General features: G+C 43.2%; 1 protein-coding gene across 12 annotated transcripts in view; it reads right to left on the minus strand.

Annotated features, from left to right (window-relative positions):
* NFATC2 (nuclear factor of activated T cells 2) overlaps positions 1 to 24,315 on the minus strand; it is a 93,990-nt gene that overhangs the window by 35,210 nt on the left and 34,465 nt on the right. For all 12 annotated transcript variants that reach the window (XM_064167397.1, XM_064167398.1, XM_064167399.1 and 9 more), the window contains exons 6-8: positions 16,732 to 16,872; positions 1,583 to 1,638; positions 542 to 668 (exon numbers count right to left, since the gene is read on the minus strand). In XM_064167397.1, the coding sequence (XP_064023467.1) occupies positions 542 to 668; positions 1,583 to 1,638; positions 16,732 to 16,872 (324 nt within the window). The remainder of the gene's footprint in view (positions 1 to 541; positions 669 to 1,582; positions 1,639 to 16,731; positions 16,873 to 24,315) is intronic.

Genomic DNA, 24,315 nt, shown 5'->3' on the forward strand with positions numbered 1-24,315 from the left:
TTTTCTCCTGACCAAAGCTGAGAAATTCTGGGAATCTCCTTAGTAATCCTGTTGCATTTATTGTGACATGGCTCACCAATTCCCAAGAGCAGGAACATCAGAAAAGCATTCATATTTTTCACAACTAGCCTCATTCTGTAGAATGTGTATTGCTTGTCTTGCTCCATACCAAGGCCTTGTTACTTTCCCAGATCTGATGTTATCTTACTGTCGCATATGTCAGCTGGGGAAGGCAATGCTTAAGCTTTTCACAGGGTCACATCATGTCACAGACTGAGTCTGCTCCTGCTGTGACTGTTGGCAGACTTCCATCAAGTGAATGGGGCAGCCTCAGCCTATTGCCAAGATAACCACCCCCTTAAATTTATGGGAAATTCCTGATCATAAATCACATTCATCCTTTAAACCAAACAGTTGCTGAGTGCTTAGCTGCACTCAGCTGAATTACATTAGTAAAACACAGACCCTCAACCAATGGCAAGAAAACAATAAAGAAAAAGAAATCTTGTTCATGAGAGCTAGGCAGCAACTTGAGAATCACCTGGGTGATAGGTAAAATGCTGGGGTTGGCTTCTTTTTCTTTTCCCATTGATGACGTAGAAGTTCACCTTCACAGCTGTGCGAATGTGCTTGTTACGGTACTCTGGTATCTCTACAAAAAGCATGCTCTGAAACAACAAAAGGTGACAATGGAGAGCTTGTAACTGAGGCTGATGGGACATTTTTGAATGCATCTCTCCTGTTACACACCCAGGCGTAAAGCAACTTTTCCTATTCATCCCTATAAAGACAGGTATGAGAATAATAAAGTAAAAAAAGGGGCAGGTGGTGAAAGATTAGAAGGTTTTTGATACCAGGAAGCTGGTTTCTATGGTCTGTATCTTTTCTTGTACTTGATGCTGTCCTGAACTAAGAGAGAGAAGTCTCAGCTACAAATAAAACACGCAGAATGGTGATAAATGTGGAAGTACTGTTAATTACAATGTGCTTCATAAAGAAGACTGTATTGAAGAATGCCCTCTTTTTGTTAGAATTCTATAGGCTTTTTACTTATACACAGTTGGATCCCACTTCCATGGAAATTAATAGTGAGTCTCCCATTCTCTTCCACAAGGGCAGGCATGGCCCATGGCAATGGAAGAGCTCACTCCTAAAGGCACTGAATGGTTACAGTAAGGTCCCATTAAGCAAAGTGAACAAAGAGGCTCCTACCCTCAAAAGATCAATGTTCATTTTAAATACTATAGTACAAATCCTGTCCTGCAAAGTACAGAGCATGCAAGACTTCCACACAGGCAAAAGGAAGTCAGGACAGCCAGCATCCTGCAGAGGACTGGGCTGAAAATAGGGCCTTCTGCAAGAACATAAAATCCAGCAGCTATTCAATTTGCTGTGGGTTGCTGCTAAATGAATAGTTTCTTTTTGCAATACATTTACTGCTGAAGCATTTGACATTTGTTTGTCACAGCAGTAAGACAGCTGCTCTTCCTGCTTTTGAGACACTCTTTGAAAACTATCCCTTGAATACAACTTGCTGTCTGAGAAGCCCAAGGAGAGGATGTCCAGTGTTTTGCATACTTACAGGCTGGCTCTTATCTTTGTCCACTGTTGCCTCCATTTCCCAGATCTGCTGCCCATCTAGAAGAGCAAAATCATACAAAGAAGTTAATATTATGAGAAAACATAAAGTTTGACTTAAAAAAAAGAAACCATTTAAGGACATCAAATTTACAAAGCTCTCAAAACGCACTCAATTTTTAGCATTTAACCAAAAGCAACTACATTTAACTTAAACATATCATTGGATACTTCTCTCAGCAGGAAAAGGCTTACATACATGTTAAAGTTCAATGTTTATGCAGAAATCAGCCAAGCTGAGGAACGAAATATTTAACACAGGTGCAACATCTGCTTTTTACCAGGCTTGATTTCAGTGAGCTTGATTGATGGAGAGCATCAGAAGGTCAGATAACTTGTTAATGGTCACATTAAGTCAGCAACTCAGCAAAGTTTCCTCTGTTTTATGCTAAGACCACATGGCTCTCCACCAGTGTGGTTAAGTGGTAGAATGGGCAAGGAGGAAGGAACAGGTAAAAATCCAGATCTTGCATAGGGGGCACGGAGATGGAAGAAAGCCAACTGTACTACTTCAGGGCTGATTTTTAGAGGTACAACAGAGGGAAACTGGCAGATGCTCTAAATTCTCACAGGAGCATAGGCTTTTCTAATAGTTCAACAAGGACAGATTCTCACCCTAATTAAGAAACTGGGAAACTGGCTTGACTGTGCTATGCACGCCCTCTTGCTACTCATATTCATTTCTTATATGTGCAATAAGAAAGCTCAACACATGCTATTTAGCAACACATCTCCTCTGAAGCAGGAACACAACCAACATCTCTAACAATGGATCCACAACTTGGCACTGCCACCACAGCAGGCTGTGCTTGAGTGCCACAAGCGCTCCTAAAGTCACTATAAAGGATCACTTCACTGCAGTCAGTGTAAAAGGACCTCACTGCATATGTGACAGCCTCCACCTCTGAACCACTGGAAGTATTTCTGCTCCTAATTACATCCATGCATCTTGCTTCCATTCTGAGTTACACAAAGTTGTATTTCTATAGGAAAATAAAATCTGATCCCCTGATACGGGATACCAGCAAAGTAACCCCTGTGCTATTAAGAGTACATCACTAGTGACAGGACATTTGTACACAGATGGGGTCCTTCATCTGGCTACAAATACTTCTCAACTCTACTGTTGCCCACACTTCCCAGAAACATCTTTTAGCAATGTCTTCCTTATTGCTGGTTTTGGTTTAGATTTTAATCTCTGGCCCTTTGACTTTTTTTATTCTACTGAGCCTTTTAGCCAAGCAATTTTGCAGAAGGAAAATACTGATTGGGGGGGGGGGGGGGTGTGTGTAAAAATTTTGTCTCATACCTTTCTGAAAACTTGATTTTAAAACGACCAGTGGACATGTATCCAAGCAAACTGACACAGTATCATAGAATCATAGAATCAACCAGGTTGGAAGAGACCTCCAAGATCATCCAGTCCAACCTAGCACCCAGCCCTAGCCAGTCAACTAGACCATGGCACTAAGTGCCTCATCCAGTCTTTTCTTGAACACCTCCAGGGACAGTGCCTCCACCACCTCCCTGGGCAGCCTATTCCAATGGGAAATCACTCTCTCTGGGAAGAACTTCCTCCTAACTTGAAACAGCACAGCACAAGGCTGGTGTTTGCTTTAGGGATGGGGGAGGCAGCTCCCAGGCATGTTGTGGAGCTCTCCAGACTGCACACCCAGGCCTGGCAGGACAAGGGTGGAAGTCTCCTAAGAACAGTCCTTCTCACAGGACTTTGTCTTTTTCCCAATTCTTGGAAATTCTGCAAGAGCTGCTTTTGTCCTCTGTTATTTAAGTACTTCTGCTTCTGGCGAAAAGGGAAATGAAAGAGTATTTTTAAATGCATTTTGCATTTTTTCTCCAGTTTTCCTCTTTGTTCTCCCCTCCACACAGACAATGAGCTGACAGATGTGCTCCTCTCTCTGAGCAGCCTCTCCCTGAGAGGAACTCATCTGCTGCTGCATGGCTGGCCTAGGCCTTGCCTGCTCCAGCTCTGCATCATCTCCTCAAGGGTCCTTCCCACCATGCCGACTACACCAGGCAGGACCTCGCCTCGCCCAACACCCTACACTTGAGACACCTCTGCTGTGTTTTGGGCCCTCACCATGCAGAGGGAGAAAGAAGGTTTGCCCTGAGGCTGTCACCAACAGCATGCCTCTTCCTCCTCCACAGTGGGCCAGCTTCCCACGCCCTTTGGGCAGAGTGCCTGGCTTGTGGACAGGGGTGGGCACATGGTGCTGGCTGAAATCCTCACCTCTGATCCTTCCCACTGGGGATGTAGGGGCAACAGAGGAAGAGCTGGAAGCTTGGCTGACTCCATCCATTAGCTGTGAGGAAGAGCTTCACGGGTGGAGAGAAGGAAGAGAGCCTGACGCTCTGGCATCTCCTGCTGCTACTCTCACAGCGTTTTAGCGCAAGGAGAAAACGCTAAAGAATTGTGATGCTTTTTCTTTTAAGTGTTTCAAGTTCCCCCTCAGTGGCTCAGTTGTCTCTTCCAGCTAACACATGGGTCAGGGACAGGCTGCCTAAGCAAGCTGTGTAATTAGAGCCAGCATGGCTCCCACCAGAGTTGCTGCTTAGCTCTCACATCCCAACGGATCACTGTGCAAAGGAAAACACTTCAGTATCTAACAATAAGCATCCATTTTGGCCTGGACTCTGGACTGTGGCAGGTTAAATCTTATTAACACAGCTAAATCTTCACCTCTGTTGAAATAGTAAACATCTGAGAGGATAGGACAAGTCAGCAAATGCTCAGGGTTTAATCCAGCAAATGGTAACTGCCTGATGACAAGGCAACAAATACTGAATGGGAGGATTCTTCTAAGTGATGTTTTTGTAAAGAAACCATCATAGTATGTGTTAAGTAATCTCCCCAAACACCCCCAAAAATACCCAAAAGTTACTTTTCTATAGTTCTATGAGGAAAACAGGAGGAAAAAAGGAAACAAAGTATGTCATAAGAGCTCTGATAGAGACACACTTTGGGAACTGTCTAAGCAAAGCAATATGAAGATGTCCTGACAACAAGGACAACCAAGTAGGAATATTTGACTTTGGTTTTCCTCCAGGCAGAATGTTTTCATCTTTGTTTCTGTACTGCCAAATTCAAACAGCCTGTGCAGATACAACAGTACTAACTTCACAGAGAAGGTAGAAATCAAAAGGATTTGTTGGTCCAAAACACATAAAATAAAGGAGAAACAGGCCTCCAAGTCATCTGCCATGTTCAAGAGGCCTGTGAAGCATATGCAACCACAATCACAGTGGATTTGATTTAGTAACTAAGCCACTGAAATTGCACTCAGAGCTAATGAAGCCAGCCATAAAAATTACATGACATTTAGGCTGAGTCCAGAGCCTGTCGAGAGTAAGAGTAAGACCAACCATTCAAATGATGATAGATGCTTCTGTTTGGCTATATTCACAGTCATGGCAGCTAAACAGGTCTAACCAATCTGTCAACAGCAGCAATCCTTGTCCTTTAAGCACTGAAGCCCTGTTGAATATATCCACTTTGCAGCTCACTCCCTGACCTTTATGCTTAAACATCACAATGTGGCTCCATCTGTCTCACTGTTTCACTTTTATAGTTGTGAATGTACAAACTTTAGCTCGAGACAATCAATATTTGCTTTTCCTTTAACCTCTTCGGATACACACATGATGGTGAGCTTTTGGCAGAAGGATGAGGGAGGCTGTGAATGAAATGAAAAGTACCACTGCATTCAGAAATCTCTCTCTAACCTATCTTTATTTCGATGGTAATGAAAAGAAATCTTTTGATTATGTACACTCAGGGAGTAAACAAAGAGCAAAAGAAATAAACTGAGAAGTCTAAGGCACATCTGTAGGACAATGCATGGAAATTTGAATCATAGAATCAGTCAGAGTTGGAAGGGACCACAAGGATTAACCAGTTCCAACCCCATTGCCATGGGCAGGGACACCTTACACTAGATCAGGCTGTCTAGAGTCTCATCCAGCCTGACCATAAGCACCTCCAGGAATGGGGCTTCGACCACCTCCCTGGGCAACCCATTCCAGGGTCTCACCACTCTCAGGGTGAAGAACTTCCTCCTAACGTCCAGTCTGAATCTACCCATTTCTAGCTTTGTTCTGTTCCCCCTATCACTACCTGACATGCTAAAAAGCCCTTCCCCAGCTTTCTTGTAGGCCCCCTTCAGATACTGAAAGGCCACAATCAGGTCACCTTGGAGCCTTCTCCTCTCCAAACTGAACAGCCCCATCTCTCTCAGTCTCTCCTCATAGGAGAGGTGCTCCAGCCCTCTGAGCATCCTCCTGGTCCTAATTGTTCCTTTCAGTCCCTGTCATTATCTTCCATGACTCTGAAAATTCCATGAATTCTGAAAAAAAAAAATCTTGCACCAAACTATCAACACATTTATCATCACAGAATGTGCATAACTGAGAATTGTTTTAGGGGACAACTGAAGTGGATGTTTGAAGAAAATAATCAGCAAAAATGGCATTTTACGTGTATGGTCATACTAAAAACCTTAACACTGATATGATGGTTGAGCACAGCCCCCAGCACAGAGCACGAGCCATGACCAGGGTTTGCTCAAGTAGGCCTTTTTCTCTAGTGCCAGTGTTGCAACTCACTCAGGTGGTGTCTGAGCACTGTGGATGCATTTTGCTTTGAGCAGGAGGCTATGCTCAATGAGCTTCCGAGGTTCCTTCTGGTCTTAATTACGCCACGCTGTAAATGGGGCAAACACTGGTGCCCTCTCTGCTCACAAACTAAGAAGATTAAGCCCCAGCTTGACTAAGAACTTAATGTCTACAAGTACAGATAGCTGTTTATTGCACATAATAAACCTGTTTTGACAGTGGAGAAATAAGAAAACTGCGAAACAGCAACAGCATCCTTTTTGCTGAAGTACTCTAGGAGTGTGAGCAGAGAACACATGCTCTGCAAGTTCTGCTTAGTGCTAGGCTGTTCTGACAGCAATACTGCCAAGCCAGAGCACTGCAGGGATGTCTCAGTGCATGTGTGGATCACACAGGAACTTAGTGCCAGCTCCACGTGTGTGGTGTGTCTCAAATTCTACTTCCACTATGAAGAATTACATTCATGGCTCTGGAAAGAGTAGAAGCTCCACTAAAGATGATAAAATATTTTTTGGATTTAGACCCTGAGGTCTTACCAGCCATGGCTGCCTCAAGCAGTATTTTACTGTTGTGGTTCTCTATTCATTTAATGGTTTGTCTTAGTTGGCAAATCTTTAACATCACAGGTCAGTGAAACGTTCAGGAAATAGAGATTTTTGTGCTGCTTCAGGGCTGTGAGACTTAGCATTAAACCCTGATGAGAGATCTGATTGTGTCAGCACTCTTTGGAGGAATGAATGAGTTGTTGGAAGAAAGTAATTCTACCTTTTCTAACTCAAACTGTGATCATACCAAGAGCCTTGCTTCAAACTTTGGGAGAAATCAAAATGTCAGTCTGCATTAGGAACATTTTGGGTGATTCTCTACAGCCCCTTATAGGGCTTTTTTTAATTAGCCAATTAAAGGTTTTCTGAACCAGTTACAGCCTTTACACATTATTCACGATCCCTTACTCATGACTTTGGGGTCAGTAACTAGCAGAGAAACAAACTTACTGCTTTATTTGAATAAGCATGACTGATGGACTGAGAGGTTCAGGAAATTTTCTTTGCAGTTTTCTCCAGCTGAAGACTAAGTATACTATTGTGCCAACTTCATATGTGACTCTGTGCCTGCATGTGATTTTATGCTTGAAAATGTACATTGCTTTTCAGTCAAGCATTACTCAAATTACTTAATGAACAACCTGTTACCTTTTTCCCAGCAGCAAACCATGCCAGTTTCCCAAAGAAACTGAGCCTGGTAGCTAGCAGGACAGCTGCCCTGGCTACACATTCCTGCAGAATTCCCTTTGGGTTTGCAATAAATTGTAGGTCTTCCAGAAAAGAGACAAAAAAAATAGAGCACAATGATCATCTGATGATGGACATCTGATGGACTTATGATGATGATGAACATCTCTGGGAAACAGTCAAGGTTTCTTCAGAACCACCAGAAGAACAAAGTAAAGAACAACCAATGTTTTCCAACAGAACAGACACCACTTCTGTGATGTGGAAACCTTATGGGCAAGGGAACACTCCGAGTCTTTCTCAGGGACAAACTCTGATTTGACCTGGGAAGTCATTATGCTTCATGTCAGTGGGAAGTTGCTCAAGATCTGCACCTAAGCAGTTGTCTTCTTCTAAGCTTTTACTTCAGAATCACTTTCAAATTTTAGAGCAAGAACAGCACAAATGAATTTACAACTCACAGAAGCAGAGCTACTGAATTCTTTCCTGAGTTTTATTTCTATGGATTTCTTTTTCTTTCTGAAGCAAGACTGCCCACTGCAGTTTAATGAAGCCCTCTTTACAATGAGCTGAGGCCAGTGCCTTCATTTCAGTGAGAACCTAGTTTTGAGTCATTCAGGCCAAAGATGCAAGTCAAGGCCTGGGACGTAAAAGACCAGTGGATTAGTCATCAGCCATCCAGCCCAGCCCCAAATCTGACATTTTGCACAGTGAGAACAAGTCTAGAAGAGATTTCTCCTCAACTATTGTTGAGGAATTCAACTCACATTAAAATAAAACACAAATACAGTAGTTAAGTAGTGAAGCAGCAGGGGCAGACTGTCACCCCAGAGCTCTTCCAAATGGTTCCTTATGCCAATGCATCAGAATAGATTTGTTGGGTTTTTAAGACTGTACGTGTGCTTGTGTGTGTGTGTGTATAAATAATTAAACAAAAGCTCCTCTCAAAATAAAACCACTGGGAACCTCCATGTAATAAAATGAGTCACACCAGGATGCGATGACTAAGTGGGAGAATAGGGAATTCCACTCCCCATGCCAGCTTTCTACATGATCAATTTTCTGTCAACAGGTGATGGGAGCTTCCCTCTCTGCCTTTTGTTTGTGCCAAGAATTATTATTATTTTTTAATATTCTCTTTAAACAATTAAGATTCAAATCTGAATAATCAGGACCAGGCACACTTCCACCATCGCCCCCATAGTAAACAGTGAGCCAGGGAATCCAGGCCAGTAGTGGCTGCCTGTGTTAATAAGGATTTACCAGCTGTAAAATTCCAAAATCTTGTGTCATACAGGGAAACCTTCCAAAACACTGGATTCCACCCTGTCTCGCTGAATCTCTAACAGCTATGGCAACTCCATTTCTGCAGCCACACTCTTTTGCATTTTTGTGTGTGATATCCTTAGATTTTTTTTCCTGTTTTGCAGTGTTTAATGACAATTGCCCCATGGGATTACAAGAACACCTGGGGTTGACAGCACATTTCAGCCAAGGGGCTGAAAGGTTTGCTGGGTATTTAGCAACCATAACAGCAAGGAAAAGCAGAAGGTGCCCTGTTTATCCTGAAACTTTCCAAATTGCACTGCAAAAAGGGGGCAAACTCTTATCCTGTGATTAATACTTGTCACTCCTCAGTGCTCACAAATGGTGGGATTTGCTGAAACACCTTCCTATTTGCTCAGAAAGAAGAAACAAAACAGAAAGCTCAAAGAGAAACAAAACCTCCCTGTCCTGCCCAATTCTGACATCTTTTTTGCAGAGAGAACTACCAAGCAACCCCTGTGCTCCAATTTGCTGCTGTCTTCCTGCAAGGCAGGAGGAGGGGAGTTTAACCTGGCAGGTGATCAGTTTTAACTAATGCAAAAAGCAGGTCAGCCTCCTGACAGGGACATGTATAATTTATTCCCCTGGTTCATCCCATCACTCCACAGGTTTCAGAGTGGAGAAGATATGCATACGGATTTAAATGCTGGACCCCAGCCACACACTGTGTGGAGCAGAGAAAGTGCTCCTTCTAAACTACCAAGAAAAGGGCAAGATAGCAAATTTAGCTCATATACTCTCTGTAGAACCTCATATGTTGCACATTAAATCATTTAAAATTACAGTACTACTCCCAGCTTTGCTAACTCTATAACTATTCCCAGATATTTGCACTTTCTCTTAGCCTTTTCCATTAAAAAAGGAACTAAACAAACCCAAACCATAATTTGAGCTCTTGCCCCCAGTTGCTGGGCTTTTGACTCAGGTTAAGATGTCTTAAAAATCTACATTACAATGCATGTTCAAGGGTGGATTGCACTGGTAACTGAGTTATGATCCTGGTTCTAAGATATGCCCTGTTCCTCTCCATTTTCCATAACTTAAACTTGTGATTTCAGTGCATTAATTTAGACATTTAGGGAGAGAACTGAAGCTTGGAGCTTACATTAACTATTGACCATTGTTTGCCAGAATCAAATAGCAAACATCTCTTCTGAATGGAAAAAAAATGGAAGTTGTAAAGAAAAGAAAATTTGGTGCCTTTTTTCTCTTTAATTTGACGGAGAAAAATGCATCCTTCGGTTTGCATCACCAAGTTCAAAGAGATAACTGTTGAAAACCATTTGCTATTTTTTGCATTCCCCAGGAGTTTCTGATCATTCATTAAACTGTCAGACTATTAACAGGCATTTAGTTCCTTTTTGGGGGCCCAGTGAGAAACTTCAGACGTGACACAACAGGAACATTGCTGTAAACACTCACGAATTTCCTTTCACATCTTCTACAAACAGCCATGATCTTCAGCCCTGGTTCCATGCTATCATCAAAACCAATACTCAAGCCATGTTCTATTCATGTTATACATCCCATAATGCCATATGTTTTCTGTAGTGAATTGTCCTGGCCAGAAGACTGTTTCATGTTTCAAGTAACTTGTCTGATTTTGAACAGGTATCTATGATTTTTTACAATATATGGGCTGTAAAAAGCATTTACTGCATAGAAGAGCACTTGCAATAGTGGCTTTACTTATGATATCATGTCAGCCAATATGTGCCTTGGGATTCATGAGTCTGGGGCAACACTGCTGTGGACTCAGGAGCTTTGGCTCAAAGTAAGGTATCACCCTTTTTAACTCCTTCCTTGTCAAGGCTATCTCACTCTTCCCATTGTCACCTGGCAGCATACAGCTGAGCGTTGCTCCAGAACTGATTGCTGAGGACTCCCACACTCCATTAACAAAGGATTTACCTCATTTCACTGAACTCTTTGGCTGCTTTTCAAAAGCAAGTCCCATGGCCAAATACCCAGAAGTAGTGAGCTCTTGCTACAGCTGCAGGCCAGAAGGGAGTGATGTAAGAAAGTGCAATGTCTTAATTTTCTGTATTTTTTAATCTGTTGTGCACTTTATATGTAAATATGTACTTAAGAAATCATCACTATCACCAGCTCTGAGTTGTGAATATAAAATGTTTCAAAGGGGCTGCAGTTTCCTTTTCACTTTTGCAAGAAGTACAGGAAGACTGAAAGCATTCAACTTACTGTGCTTTATAAACAAGACCACCTCTAGAAAGTCAAAATTCCCAAACCAGAAAGCGCTCCTGTGCTTATCTGCTAGTTTGTGATGCAGCAGGAATACTGAAACATACAAGCCTGAGAGCAAAATCACTCTGGAATCTGCTTGTTTGGTTCTAAACAAGAAAGTAACACGTTTCAAAGAGATCATTTGCCCAAAGTTAAAATAAAGCATGAAAGCAAAGAGAGATGTACAAAGTGCTGGAAGTCAGAGAGATGTTGTGAGGTTGTACTCCTGCCATCAGAGTAATTAACAACAATCTTATGCCAGTGATAGGCAGGCCATTGCAAGGGATGGAAATTAATATATTGGGATGAAACAGGTGCATGTGGCCACAGCTGTTTCTGAGCACAGCTGGATGAGCAGTGAGAACTCACCCCCTACAGCAATCTCCACATAAATATGTAACTGAGAAGCAAAGAGCTTCCAGTCTCAAAGAGGATGGACACAGGCTGAACACTTGACGATGAACACCTCAAGCAGCATGATACTGCTCCTGCTGTGCATGGTGTCAATATCATTGTCCTACCTGCAGCAACAATCTCTGTGAATCATACTTCAGATACTTTAGTAGAGCTGCCACGTATGCCAAAGTGTGTACAGGAGGGAATGAGAGAGAGGGAAGAAGAAATTCCTATGGGTCTGGGTATCCTGCACACTAGCACAGGTTTGTTTCTAGGGTATGGAGGCAAGCACCTCCATTCAGACACAGTACTTCAGGCACCACGCAGATGAAAGCCTCAGCTTGCCACCGACACACTGACACTGCCCTGTGGGGAGCTCTCCAGAAACTAGCAGACATTCAAGTATGTTCCAGGTCACCTGTTCTAGCTATCAGCATCCAAAGAAATCACTATCATGGAAATATCAATGAGGTGGCAGTCACTCAAGGGAAAAAGAAACTAGAACTCAAGTTCTTGAGTCTAGAGCTGGGACGATTTGTTTTCATCAAATAGACTTCAATATTCATGCTTCAGCAGCCTTCACATCTGCATCAGTTGAAAAAGCAGAGAGAGCAGCACCTCCTCTCTTTACAATGCATGGCTGAATTGAAAGATTTATGGTGGATATATTCCAAAGATGGACACTTTCTGTTTGGGTTGTTCCTCCACCACCCACATTGTCCTAGCGATGATTCATGATGTCCATGTGGCCACCATAAGAGTTTGGCAAGGGAAAGCACAGCCCATTTGCACTTTTCTCCCAGAGAAACATGGAACTGCTTTATCACTCAGAGCAGTAACTAGCACACAAATGGGAGTAAACATAATGCAGCCAGCAACATCTGACTTGCAAATTATTACATGGCAATTAAAACAAATAAAAGGGGAATTCCAAACCTTTTCTTTTTTTAACTGCATTGTAAGAGCTGGGCCCCAACCAAACACTAACAGCCCTGACCCTTAGCATATTACAAAGCCTTGATAGCTGTAAGACTGCTTTTCAAGCTCTTTTCCAGATCAGAATTGGAAGGATACATGCACTTCAAAAAATCTTATCTGTATAATTCAATTTAGGTGCTTCCCCTGACCTGTTTCTATTTAGCTGGGCTCAGTTATGTGACTCCGAGTTCAGATCCTGAAACTCCTTCATCCAAACTCCACCAAATTCTGAAGTTCCTCTGGCTTAGAGCAGCTACAGATTACAAGCTTTCATCAGGAATTGACAAGCTCATAAAGAACTCAAAAAGTATAATGCTTGCATGTTGGGAAACCTCATTAAGAAAATGAATGCTGTTTATGCATCAGCACTTCAAACACAAGTACTTTATCCTCTTGCTCACACACAGCACTGAGCTCCAGCCCCTTCACTTTGCTTCCTGCTGCCATTTCCTGTCTCAAGCCTAAAATGAGAGACTTTTACAGACCTCTCACTGGTGAGCTTACTGTAATCATTTGTAGTTTGTGGGATACAAGGCAGTTACTTTCATAACACCATTCCATAATAATTTGGGGAATACTCTTTGTTTTCCAGGCAGGGGAAAGTATACAAATCTGTAGTGCTGTGTAACAGAGAAGTAAAATCTCTTCAGTTCTGTTCCCAGAATTATGCTGTATTTCAGTCACAAATGTGAACAGTTTTACATTTCTCTGCATTGCAAATAGTGAAGAACTGCCTATAAGAGGCATTGGAAATTGAAGTCGTTTTTATGTGTCCTTTTAAGGGATAAAACTAATTTACAATTGTAAACCCCAACAGGTTTTGTGAAGCATGTCAACTGCCACCTTAGCAGTGGCTGATTCGTTGCACATGCTGATACAGATTCGAGGTGCACTCAGACTTTGGAGTCTATGAAGCAGTTAAGAGAGGAATAGCTCACTGCACAAAGACAGCAGAAAGGCTTTGGGGGGAAAAAAATGGACGAATGAGACAAGTCAAGAATCATGCCAAAAGAGTAAGGCATGCCAAAAGCTATTGGACTGTTATATCTACCCTCCCCTCTCACTCTTGTCATTACCAGTAAAGCTAAAACTGATGGCAATAGTGGGAATTCAAATCCAACTTGCTAGCACAGGCAAGGCTTGTGAACTGTTAAAATGAAACTCAAAGAAAATCATGTTTCCCCTGTGAGCTTGCTGCATCTTCCTGTCTTCACAAAGGTGTGATTCTTTCACAGGCTCCCCAGGGCAATGTTGCATGGTGGAAGAGGGCACAACAATGGCAGGGTCATGCCAGCAACGCACTATCCACCCACTGTCACGTTTATTGTGGCTTACTTTGCTTCTGAGCAGCTTGTCAGCACTGTTTGCAAAGTGCTGTGCAGATCAGATCTTCAGCAAGTGAGCTCCCTGAGGCGAGCACAGCATCCACCTCTTCCTTCCACCCAGTGACATTTCTAATTGATAAGTTAGGCTGCAGAACTGGTCCTTTTTGTTCAGTGTTTATGCAGCCTAATGCAGCAAGAACTAAGCATGAAAACGACTGCAATAATTAAAACTGTCCAGGGTTTATAAAGACAGAAGCCGAAAGTCACAGGTGCTTAAGACCCTCATTTTTGAGCAAGCGGAAGCACAAAGGCTTGATTCTCAGTCTGCTGCAGTCAGATCAGCCTCTGCATGATTTACTTGTCCAGTTCACCTCCTTAACCTTCTTTACCCTAAGATATACTCATTAAAGAAATCAATCTTCATTTAGGGCATATCTGTAAGAGATATGACTGCCATTATAAAACAGTGCACAGATGCACAGAGAACAAGCTCACCTTCAGCAAGGAACAGACTTTTCCAGATCATAGAATGGAAGGGTTGGGTTGGAAAGAACCTCTGAAGATCATCTAGTCCAACTTCCCTACTAAAGCATGCTTACCTAGCACAGAATAACCTGCTGGAAACTACACAGACCTGATTCAGACCAAAGACTGTACTCTGGGCTTCCTACCTTCTAAATTCCCCCTCTGCCAATCATTTATTCCAAGTCCAGCAGACTGGGACTGCCTGCAGATGCCAAGGACCAGTGAGGGAGGCAGGATATGGAACACCAGCATGCAAATCCCTGCTGCAGACTGGGCACAGCCGCTAGGATAAGTCATTGCTCTCCACTACCAGGAGGTAAAAAAAGAAAAACAAAATGCAGTTTCCCCAGCAGTGAAGAAAAGCTTTAGCTCTAGTGTGGAAAATGATGTTGTTCTCATTACTCCGTAGCACCTACTCCAGCCAGAGCCTTCTCTGCTCTTACATGGAAACAGGGGCTGGGCATTTTTGATGTTTCCTCGAAATGGTATTAAGAGCTACCTTTTTTTAGTGTATCATCTCCTTTAGTTACTGCAAAACATTTTTGGGACAGGTACTGTCACAGGCTGCCAGGCATGTTCCCATGCACCTTCACAATTCGCTGACATCGACGGAACAGTGGCAGCACGGTGGGAAGGAATTAATACATGGGCTCGAAAGGAAACACAGAGTGCCAAGAAAACTGCTGTGACTGCACAGGCTCATCTGAACCTGCACAGCTCAGAGGCCCAGGGACTTCCGTTCCTGCTGTAAAACAGCATGGCACGCTGATGGCGTGTGAAGAACCTGAGACCCACAGGACACTTTTTTCCTCCCATGTCACCAGCTGATGTCCACATACATTCATTTTTTGTTCAGTTCTTAATTTTTGTCAAAGGCATTAGCTCATATATCATGCACATGCTGCTTACTTGGGCAATGCCATTTCTTAAGTCCTTTGCCAGTCACTGAATCCACTGCTTAAGCTGCTTCTATCTTAGCTCACCAATGCAAAACTTAGAAGCAATTTGTTTTGTTAACAGTATCCTGGGACCACAAAGTTTGCATAAAACAAGCTGACACTTTTTCAGACTGCAGAGTCTTCGACCTCACTGAAATCAAGAGGAGTAAAGGATGGCAGAGTCTGGCCCTTCATATTTGCAAAGTGCTTCTTTTTTGATCACTGGAGACACTGTTATCCTTGCAGAGTACAGTATTTAAATCAGAAAAACCAAGCTTCATGAAGAGTAAGTTAAAAGAGTCCAGACCATTTGAAAAGAAGCAAATGGCCTTTTGCCAAAGCCTCAGGAAATCCAACAAAATGCACACACTGCTTAGTGAGGTGAGATGAAATGCCTGAAATGCACATGATATTAGAAAAGGAACAGTTCAGCTCTGAAAAAACAGGTAACTAACTACAGCAGAAAGCACTTCTTTGTGTTTCCTCCTGTAAACAAGAATATCTGGATTTCTGCTGCCCCCCTTAACCATTAGATCATGCTGTGCATATTTTCTATGTCAGGTATTCCTCGAGTTAGAAATCTAGTGGTGTTTATTACAGCATGTCACTACAAAAATACAATACAGAGAGCTCAGGAAACGCAGTAAAGGTGATGCTAGGCAACTAAATAATTCCCAGTAACCATTCTTTTATTCCTATTATTTATTTATGTTCATTCAACACCAGTCAGGGCTTGGCACCATCACACTGGGTCTGCACAAATCAAGCAAGTAAGCAGACAAGATGAAAAGAGAGCGAATTTATAGTCTGCCGCTTGCTCTCCCTTCATGGATGCTCAAGAGGTAGGAAGATTACCTGAAAACTTTGGCAAACAATGTTTTGAAAGAAGATGCTTTACTGGAAATAAAACCCAGGTAGCATGGTACTGTAACAGAGGCTTTTCTCCTTGGATTGAATTTGATTTGTTCTGCTACGCTCCGAGTCTATACAAAAATATCTGAAACAGCCCATAGGAGATGAAGTGAGGTATTCCTGTATCGTGGTAGGTATATAAAAACAGTTTTATTTTGATATAAAAACACACATTATGTAGATGTTTTTTCCTCATAGACTTCTAAAGGAAAGAAAATGGAGTCTTTGCCTGCAGCTCACATCAATTGAAAAATGTTCGTTTCAATCATTCCTACAGCACCGTTCACTAAACATTGAACAGGTGTAGAGGAGCATGCAATGGTCATCCCAATTCTTTGTTAACATACCCTGTTCATGATGATTCCCAGTGCCTGTATTCTTGTGAACCAGTAACATAAATACTTGCTCCCAAGTCTAATCTTACTCACAAGATTAAGTGATTTGGTTTCATTTACATGAACTTGAATGGGATTACTCACTTGAGTAGAGCTACTCATGAGCACGAACCTTAGGGTGAGACCATGAGACACAACAGCACTATAGAACTGTCTTATCCCATCAGGGAAAGTTAGAAAAAAAAGGCCTTACCTGATGTTTTTTCTGTGAACACCACCTTGGACTCTGCTGTGAAATTTTGTCCAGTCAGGATCATCTGTTGTCCTCCATAAACAAGGCAGCTATCAATGTCTTGTCTTTCAACCATCGGAAGTTCATGAGCAGACCTTTGGGCTGTGGACAAATTGCAGACATGAATGAAACCAACTCTGTTTTACCAGGACTTTCCAAATCTTCCCAGAACTATCCACAGATCGATCTTGTCATCGTTACCATCCATTGACTGCCAAAGCAGCTTCTCCAGGGTGCTAAATTTAGGTTTGAGAGGGAAAAATAAACTTACTCAAGGCATTTTATTTGGAAACAGTCAGGAGCTGGCTGCAGCATTTCAGCTGTGCTGGCCTTACTCCTTGTCCTTGAGAAAGGACAGCTTGGATGAATGAGCTGGAACTCGCCCATGTCTGTTTCCAAATAAATAGCCAAATTTTCAAGTGCAGGCACACTACAGCCCTGGAGCCCAAAAATTCCACCTGCAGAGAGGATTCCACTGAATAACACTGAATTCCTTCAGAGAAAAAATAAAAACAAGCCTCTTCTGCAAAAGCCCACTGCTTCCTACAGAACAGGGGCTGTGTCGAGCCTAAAACAGTTGGTTTGCCAACAGAAGCACCATCTCCATGTGCAGGCACCCAGCCTTGTGGACATATGAAGAAAGGCAATCACAGAAGCCATGTTTGCAAGCAGGAGAGGTCACAGCAGGACTGCTGCACCCTGGGCTTTTTGCAAGCATGTTTTGTAGAGGTCTAAACACCAGAGGAGCAGAGCTCTGTGTTGCAAACTGAGTTCAGTTATAAAAGGAAAGAAAAGGTAGGGTGGAATCCAGATGGACATGTACGTGATCAAGAATTTCTATGGTCTGTACTGTTCTTGGCCACAAACCTGGAGCATGACATTGGCAAATTATTCTCCCCTTCCTCAGCCAGAAAACCGGGACAGCACTATCTTTCCATCAGCTTTCCTTTCATCCCATTAAACCAGCCATTTGCACAGTCAGAAAAGCTTCACACAATCCTGATCACTATCCCTGCAAGCCCATTCCTACTGCTTGCTTTGCCTTGAAGATGAAGAAAGTGAAGGTGCAAGAACTGTTCCCTACAACACAGACAGCTGGAAAACATCATGAGCTTCCCTGTGACCAGACCAGGTGGGCAACAGTTTGGGTCTGAACTACTGAGTTCATGACCTGCACTCAAACTCCTCCAGATTCATCCACCCCAACTGGAAAGGCCTCTAGAGGATGCTGCTCATCTCTTTAACAGCTGCCTTGGCTGGATTTTAACTTTCTTTGACAAAGAGCCTGCTCCCAAGAGAACCTGAGCACTTGTGTCTTCCCTTCACTGAACACCGCTGGCTGCTGAGCCAAGAATAAGGAATGTTATCCTATATACTCAGTGCTGGGCCTTCACTCACACACAAGCAAGGCTGTGCTTTCTGTGACCTGGTCCCAGGGCTCTTACTGCTGTGCAACCTTCAGGAAGCTGAAAAGCCAACAGCTCTTGGCTGCAGTGAGGGCTGTACAGGTTTCCTCACTGCACAAAGTGCTGGAGTACTTGGTGGGAAATACAAGCCCTGAACCTTTCAGAGAGGTGTCTGTAGAAGTGAGTAGCAACTTTTCAAGCAAGGACAAGCTCAGCTGAACCCCTTCTGCTAGTCATTACATAGAGCTGTTACTCTTGTTAAAAATACACATGGTTCAATATTTGTAACTTTCTTGTGCTGTTGAGAGGCATTTTTTAAAAGCTACTTAAAAACAACCTTATGACTCATTGTTCTCTTCAAATATATAACAACAGCTGGGCTAAGATACTGCCAATCAAGAATATATAGCCAGATTATTTTCACAGAAGATGCTAATTTATTTCACATGGCCATATGATTAACTCCTCCCCTTAAATATGTGGATTTTTCTATGAGTTCATAATTGGTCTTATCACAAACTTGTAATCTCAATGGCCTAAGAGTTAAAGAGCAATCAGCAAAAGCACATCTACAATAGTCAAGAGAAATCACATTTAAGATTTGGCCTGGACACTGTTTATTCCTATTCGATCTCCAAATTTCACTTCCAAAGCACACTGAATCATAAAAATTGCAGGTTAATCTACATCTCCTGCAGACTTCAGTGTGCTAGCTGAGAACTCTGTACCCAACATCCCACAGATCAGTGGTTCTCAAAGCTTTTTCGGACGAGGAAGGTCAAATTTTAGCCTGGAAATAACCGTCTGACTCATCTTAATTATATTTGGATCTCAGCAAGCTGGAAATCACAACTGAAGACCAAGCCTCTGTCCAGCTTCCATAGAGCACAGTGTTTGTGTACACTGTCACCTACCCGGGAGCTGGGGAGAACAGCTTGTTCACTGGGAATGTGCATCCTAGCTCCTAGGTAATACCAAAACTACTTCTGCCATCCTCGGTTGAGCTGGAGCAGCGCTGCCTGGATGGGCAAAAAATGTTCTGTGGGTACCAGCAGCAGCCAGGCTGATGCAGCGCCATGTTCTGGCACAGTTACAGCACAAGCTGGCTATAAGCATCACCAAAACTGCGTTTTGCCCTGACCCAAATTCAGTCACATGTGTAGGTATAAAAATATGTGTTTCATATGTGCTGCAGAATATCAACACCTGGACACGTTTCCAGTTGAGTTTCTCAAAGCAGATACCATGCTAAAGCAAAAGGTGGAGGAAGACAGGTACCTACTGAGGACCAGATTTCTTCTGGCCCTTTTTGCCTGTACTCTTGTCATCCCACCAGGTGGTTTGCCAACTCTTTTCTAAGAAAAACCACTATTCATTTTCCAAGATCTTATTTGTTTTAACTCAGGCCTGCAAGAAGATTTCATCCCACTCCCCATTTCTACCAGTAAGGAGGCTCAAGGTTCAGTACGGAGTTGGCTCAATAGGATTACATTTTTTACCTCTGCAAGAAATATTAATTGCCAATAAATCCCCTTCCTCTAAGGCTCATGATGGGTGGACTGCATGCAATAATTTCACACTATTTCTTTTCTTCCCCCAGGAGTTGGCACTTCATAAAGTGACCTACAGCTACTGGAGTTTATGAGCTTTGAATAAACAAACCGCTGTTGATTTAACCAGTTGGGTGTTTACTTTCAATAGCAACAGTTACTGACATAAGGCAGCAAAGCAAATGCTATAGAAATACTCACACTTGCCCTGAAGCACTGTGTCAACCTATTAACAGGGGACATTATTTTTCTATTTTATTTGACTGTCTGCAAATCAAGATGTCATGGATACATGGTGCCAAGAAATACAATGCATGCGGTGACACAAGAGAGACAGGGAGCTGCTGTCTCGGAGCACTGCACCACCTCCAGTGAGCCTCAGCCTGGGAGGGAAGCAGCCCCCCCCCTGCTCTGGCCCCTGCCCACACCACCCAGCAAGGTCTGCTGCTGCCCACAGCCCACCCAGGCTTGTTGGGGATTGAGCCTGTATCCCCTTCCCTATGCCAGGAGGTGAAGCAAAGGTTCAGACAGCCTAAACCTCTTGGTCAGCACACTGAATGCCTCACAAGGGATGCACAAGCCTGGAGGCTGACCGTAAGAAAGTCCACCAAGGCAGGGTCAAGGTGTTTCTTGCTTCACCACCTGCATACTGCATCAGTAACTGCTCCCATTTTTCAGCACAGAGACTATTTGGTTTCTAGGAAAGGGATATTCTGAGACAACTAATTTCCTGGATAAGTCTGTTGCAGATCTGCCCCTAGAGAGTGTTGCCCATTGCTGCTTAGCAGTTTCCAAGTGACAAACTCAGCTGGATTCCCCAATGTGCTCCTTAGGTAATTCCAGCTCTACCTGAGAGCCTCCTCCCCTCCATGTTGCCCAGCCTTCCCCATCAGTGCTCCTCCTGCATATATCTCCTGGGATGAGCAGTTCCAGCCCTGCCTAACATTGTGTTTCCTTCCACAGACTTGGAGGGCTTCCAAGTGCTGCCTTGTCTTGCCCAAAAGCTGACTTGTTTTATGAGGAGTCTTAACTGAAGCTAAATGTCTCTTAACAGCCTCCGGAGAGGAACTGTCTCAACAATGTCTTTCCCTTCATGTGCAGTAAGAACAAGGGCTGGATGGGGTAATGTAGGCAAAGTAAAGATGCTAGGATGATCTGCCTGTCAGGGGGAGAAGGCTTGTGAATTCTGCAGGTACGGGTCTGACTAGCACTTCCAGAGCAGAAATGCTTTATGGCCTCTGTGTATGAGCATGTAACCTCAGTGCCACCTTCTGCTGTGTGACTGGAGGTCTTCATGCAAACCTCTGTGTAAACAGAGGCCACAGAATAGCCACTAGAGTGAAATCTCCATGTCATCTTTTGGACACCTGAAACACTGGGTCCAGAGCTTAGATTTACCTCTTGTCCCACAGCTGACCAGAGTTCAGGAGAACTCTTATCCTGGGCAATCACAAAGAGCAGGACTGAGGCACACCAGCAGCTCACTGAGAAAGAAATCACTATTACTTCTAATTACCTCTGACTGCCATCACAAATCAAAAAATGGGGCTCCTTAAAAGAAGCAGGGTCACAGCTTGCACCCCCAGTGCAACAGTGTCCTCAGGCCAAAAGTTCAGGTCCCTCTTTGGATCCCTGTCCTTACCCTGGCCAGGGCATCCTTAGCTCACCCCAGCCTGCTGGAAGCCTTCAAACCATAGTTTGTCACTCCTGACATGTCTTTCCAATCACCCAAAGGTTCTTAGCTCCAGCCAATGGTTTCTGTTGGATTTGAGAAGAGCAGATAGAGCTGAGTATCTGATGCTAAAAACCCTCTTAAACCCTGGGAGCAATAGCAGAGACATAATTTGTGGTGGGATTAATTCTTCCACCTCAGTGCAAAACTTAATGAGCCAAAGTAAATATCTCATTCTCCCTGTCACACTGAGTTTATGCACCACAATCTGCCTGCCTGAGGTAGAATTGATAGGCGCTCCTGTGCCCAATGCTTATTGTGCTTGTTTGAGGCTAACTGGAATATTTTAGTGAGAAAAATTAGATTATAGGCTGTGAAAAGAACACAATGGTGATGTTTACTTCACTGGTAGGCTTGCAGAGATGTATAAAAGCAAGAACACAAACACAGATAAGACAGAGAGTGTATGAGTCTATCTGTTGGAGTCAGTGTTTGTGCTTTTGCTGCGTAACCCAACTAATTCTGTTTCTAACTCCCCTTGCCAATCCTCCAAATTCATCTTGCTCATAAGGCATACTCTGGGATAAGGTAGAGAGGTGGAAAGAAGGTAGAAGGGTGGTTGGGAGCCTCTCCTGGGGACTCTGACTTCTGGGAGAGGTGCTGGTTTTCTGTATTACTTTTAACTTGTATATTTCTGTATGTATTTGCAATATATTGTAAATACCTGCTTGTATATTGTGCTAAACTGTAAATATAAAGCTTCATTCTTTAACTTCCAGCCAGCTGAGTCTAGTCTGGGTGACTTCATAAGAGTAGGGGGGCGGGTAACTCCCAAACCATCACACTTATGCTATCCATTAACGTCCCGACAGACTTTGATCCCATCCATCACACACTGAAGCACCCTGAGCTCATTAGTGAGAGGAGGGGCAAGGGGCTGGGGAGCCACAGTATGGGAGCCTGGGAAGAACCAATGGCAGGAGACATCTCTAGCAGTCAGGTAGACATCAGTAAGGAACCCTAGAGAGCAGCAATCTTCTCACCAGAGGGATGGGATGAATTACTTCTTGGTAGAAGTATGCAGCCATGGAAGCCTTAATTGAGAATCATGTAAACAAAGCAAATTTTCAGCCCTTGTGATTAGATTGGAAACTTTGAAATTGTGATGTAAACAGTGCGAAAAGAAGAACCTCCTATGAATGGCAACAGTTTCCATTTGGTGCCAGCCAGACTTAATCAGCAGTTTATACAGAGCTACCCATGAAAAGAAGCACCCCAAACCGAGGGCTTTACTCCACCTCCCTCTCTGCATACAATTTACTTGCTGCTGTCCCTGTGAAGGAGGAGTGACAGGCACTGATGGCAGCAGCGTCAGATAAGTATGATACTTTCTATGAACTGCAGCCAGCTCACCAAACCAGCATGTGATTAATGACAGGAAAACCATGGCCTCGGTTCACTTCTCTGTCGATCATCTCTGTGGGTATGTGCAGCATTTCCCTTTAATCCCTGGTGGAGAACTGCTGCGTTTAAATTATGCTCAGAAATACGCGCTGGGCTGTTTGCCTTCACCATCAGCGGTGCTGCAAAGGCAAAAGTGAACAGGAGTTGCTCCTGCTAGCGAGGCCTGCAGCCTGCAAAAGGGCAGGCATTTTTCCTGCTGTCTGACTCAGACTTTCCAAGCTGAAATATTTCAGCTGCACATTAAAAGTGGCAAACGCCAGAATTAGCTTTTAAACGCTGCGCTGTGAGAGGCAGAAGAAATTTGCTCTGCAAAAAGCCCCAGGTTTTGTGTCAGCTGTATCCATGACAAATTGTGTGACTGGCCTGAAGTTGAAATGAAAGGGGCAAGAAAAAAAATAGTCCTTTAATTCAGCTGGAAATGATGCTGCTCTCATAATAGCCATGGTTGTGGTTAAACTTGCAAATAAGTGTCTCCCAAGTACAAAGAGACCATTGGTTGTTGCTGTTTTATCTCAGTAAACGAGGGCTCCTTCTTGCCTGCCATTGTATTCCAACCAGCACAACTCCCAGCCGAGGAAAAGCACTCCCTGCTTTGCCAAGACGACATTCTTTTACATGACTAGCTCTTTCCTCTGCAGTTAGTAATGTGTCACATATCATAGGCTCAGATTGTCTAATATTATGGGAAAATCTACTAGAAGGAGAGAAAAATAAAGGAAATTTCCAGGGAAATTGATTAAAAGGAAATAAGATATTTGACCCAGTTTAGTGGAACAAAATACAGTCAGTAATAGAAACTATTTAAATTCCTCAGATGGATACACAGTTCTTTAGCAATAAGTTTTGTTTGTTTTATCACCTTGGAATATCTATTATAAGAACAGGATTTTAGGCTCCTTCCCTCACGCCAAGTGAAATCATTTGCATTTCAAGGGATTCTGGAGCACAGCAAACATGGACTACACTGAACAAGAAGTGAGACACTTTGGGAAGGTTTAACTAGGATCCTTTAGAACAAAAACTGTGACAGAGGGTGGATGACACTCCTAGGTCTGACACACATCTGGCAAACTCTTGCATAACGCAGTTTTTGGCTGCTGAGAGCAAGGGCTAAAACAAGCTGGCTCACAGGTGCTTATGTGGCTACTCTGAGGTCCTTTAAATATCATTCTTTTCTCTGCTTCATGGGTGCTAAGGAGTGGGAGCAACTCCAGAAATCAATCAGTCATTGAGAAATTAATTTCAGTTCATAGTGAAAGGTAAATCAACACAAATCAATAGAATCCATGTTATAGAAAATGTCTTAACAGCTGAAAATAATGATGAGGTCTGCAAATACCAAATCTCTCTGTGCACCATTCACGCAGTATCTTCTTATTAGGGCTGGATTTGAAGGGACACTGTAACTCAGTAACCCTTCACATCTGACTTCACCACCTTCTGCAATAGCAGC

This window comes from Pogoniulus pusillus, chromosome 29, assembly GCF_015220805.1.
Source record: "Pogoniulus pusillus isolate bPogPus1 chromosome 29, bPogPus1.pri, whole genome shotgun sequence".
In the NCBI taxonomy this organism is placed as follows: Eukaryota; Metazoa; Chordata; class Aves; order Piciformes; family Lybiidae; genus Pogoniulus; species Pogoniulus pusillus.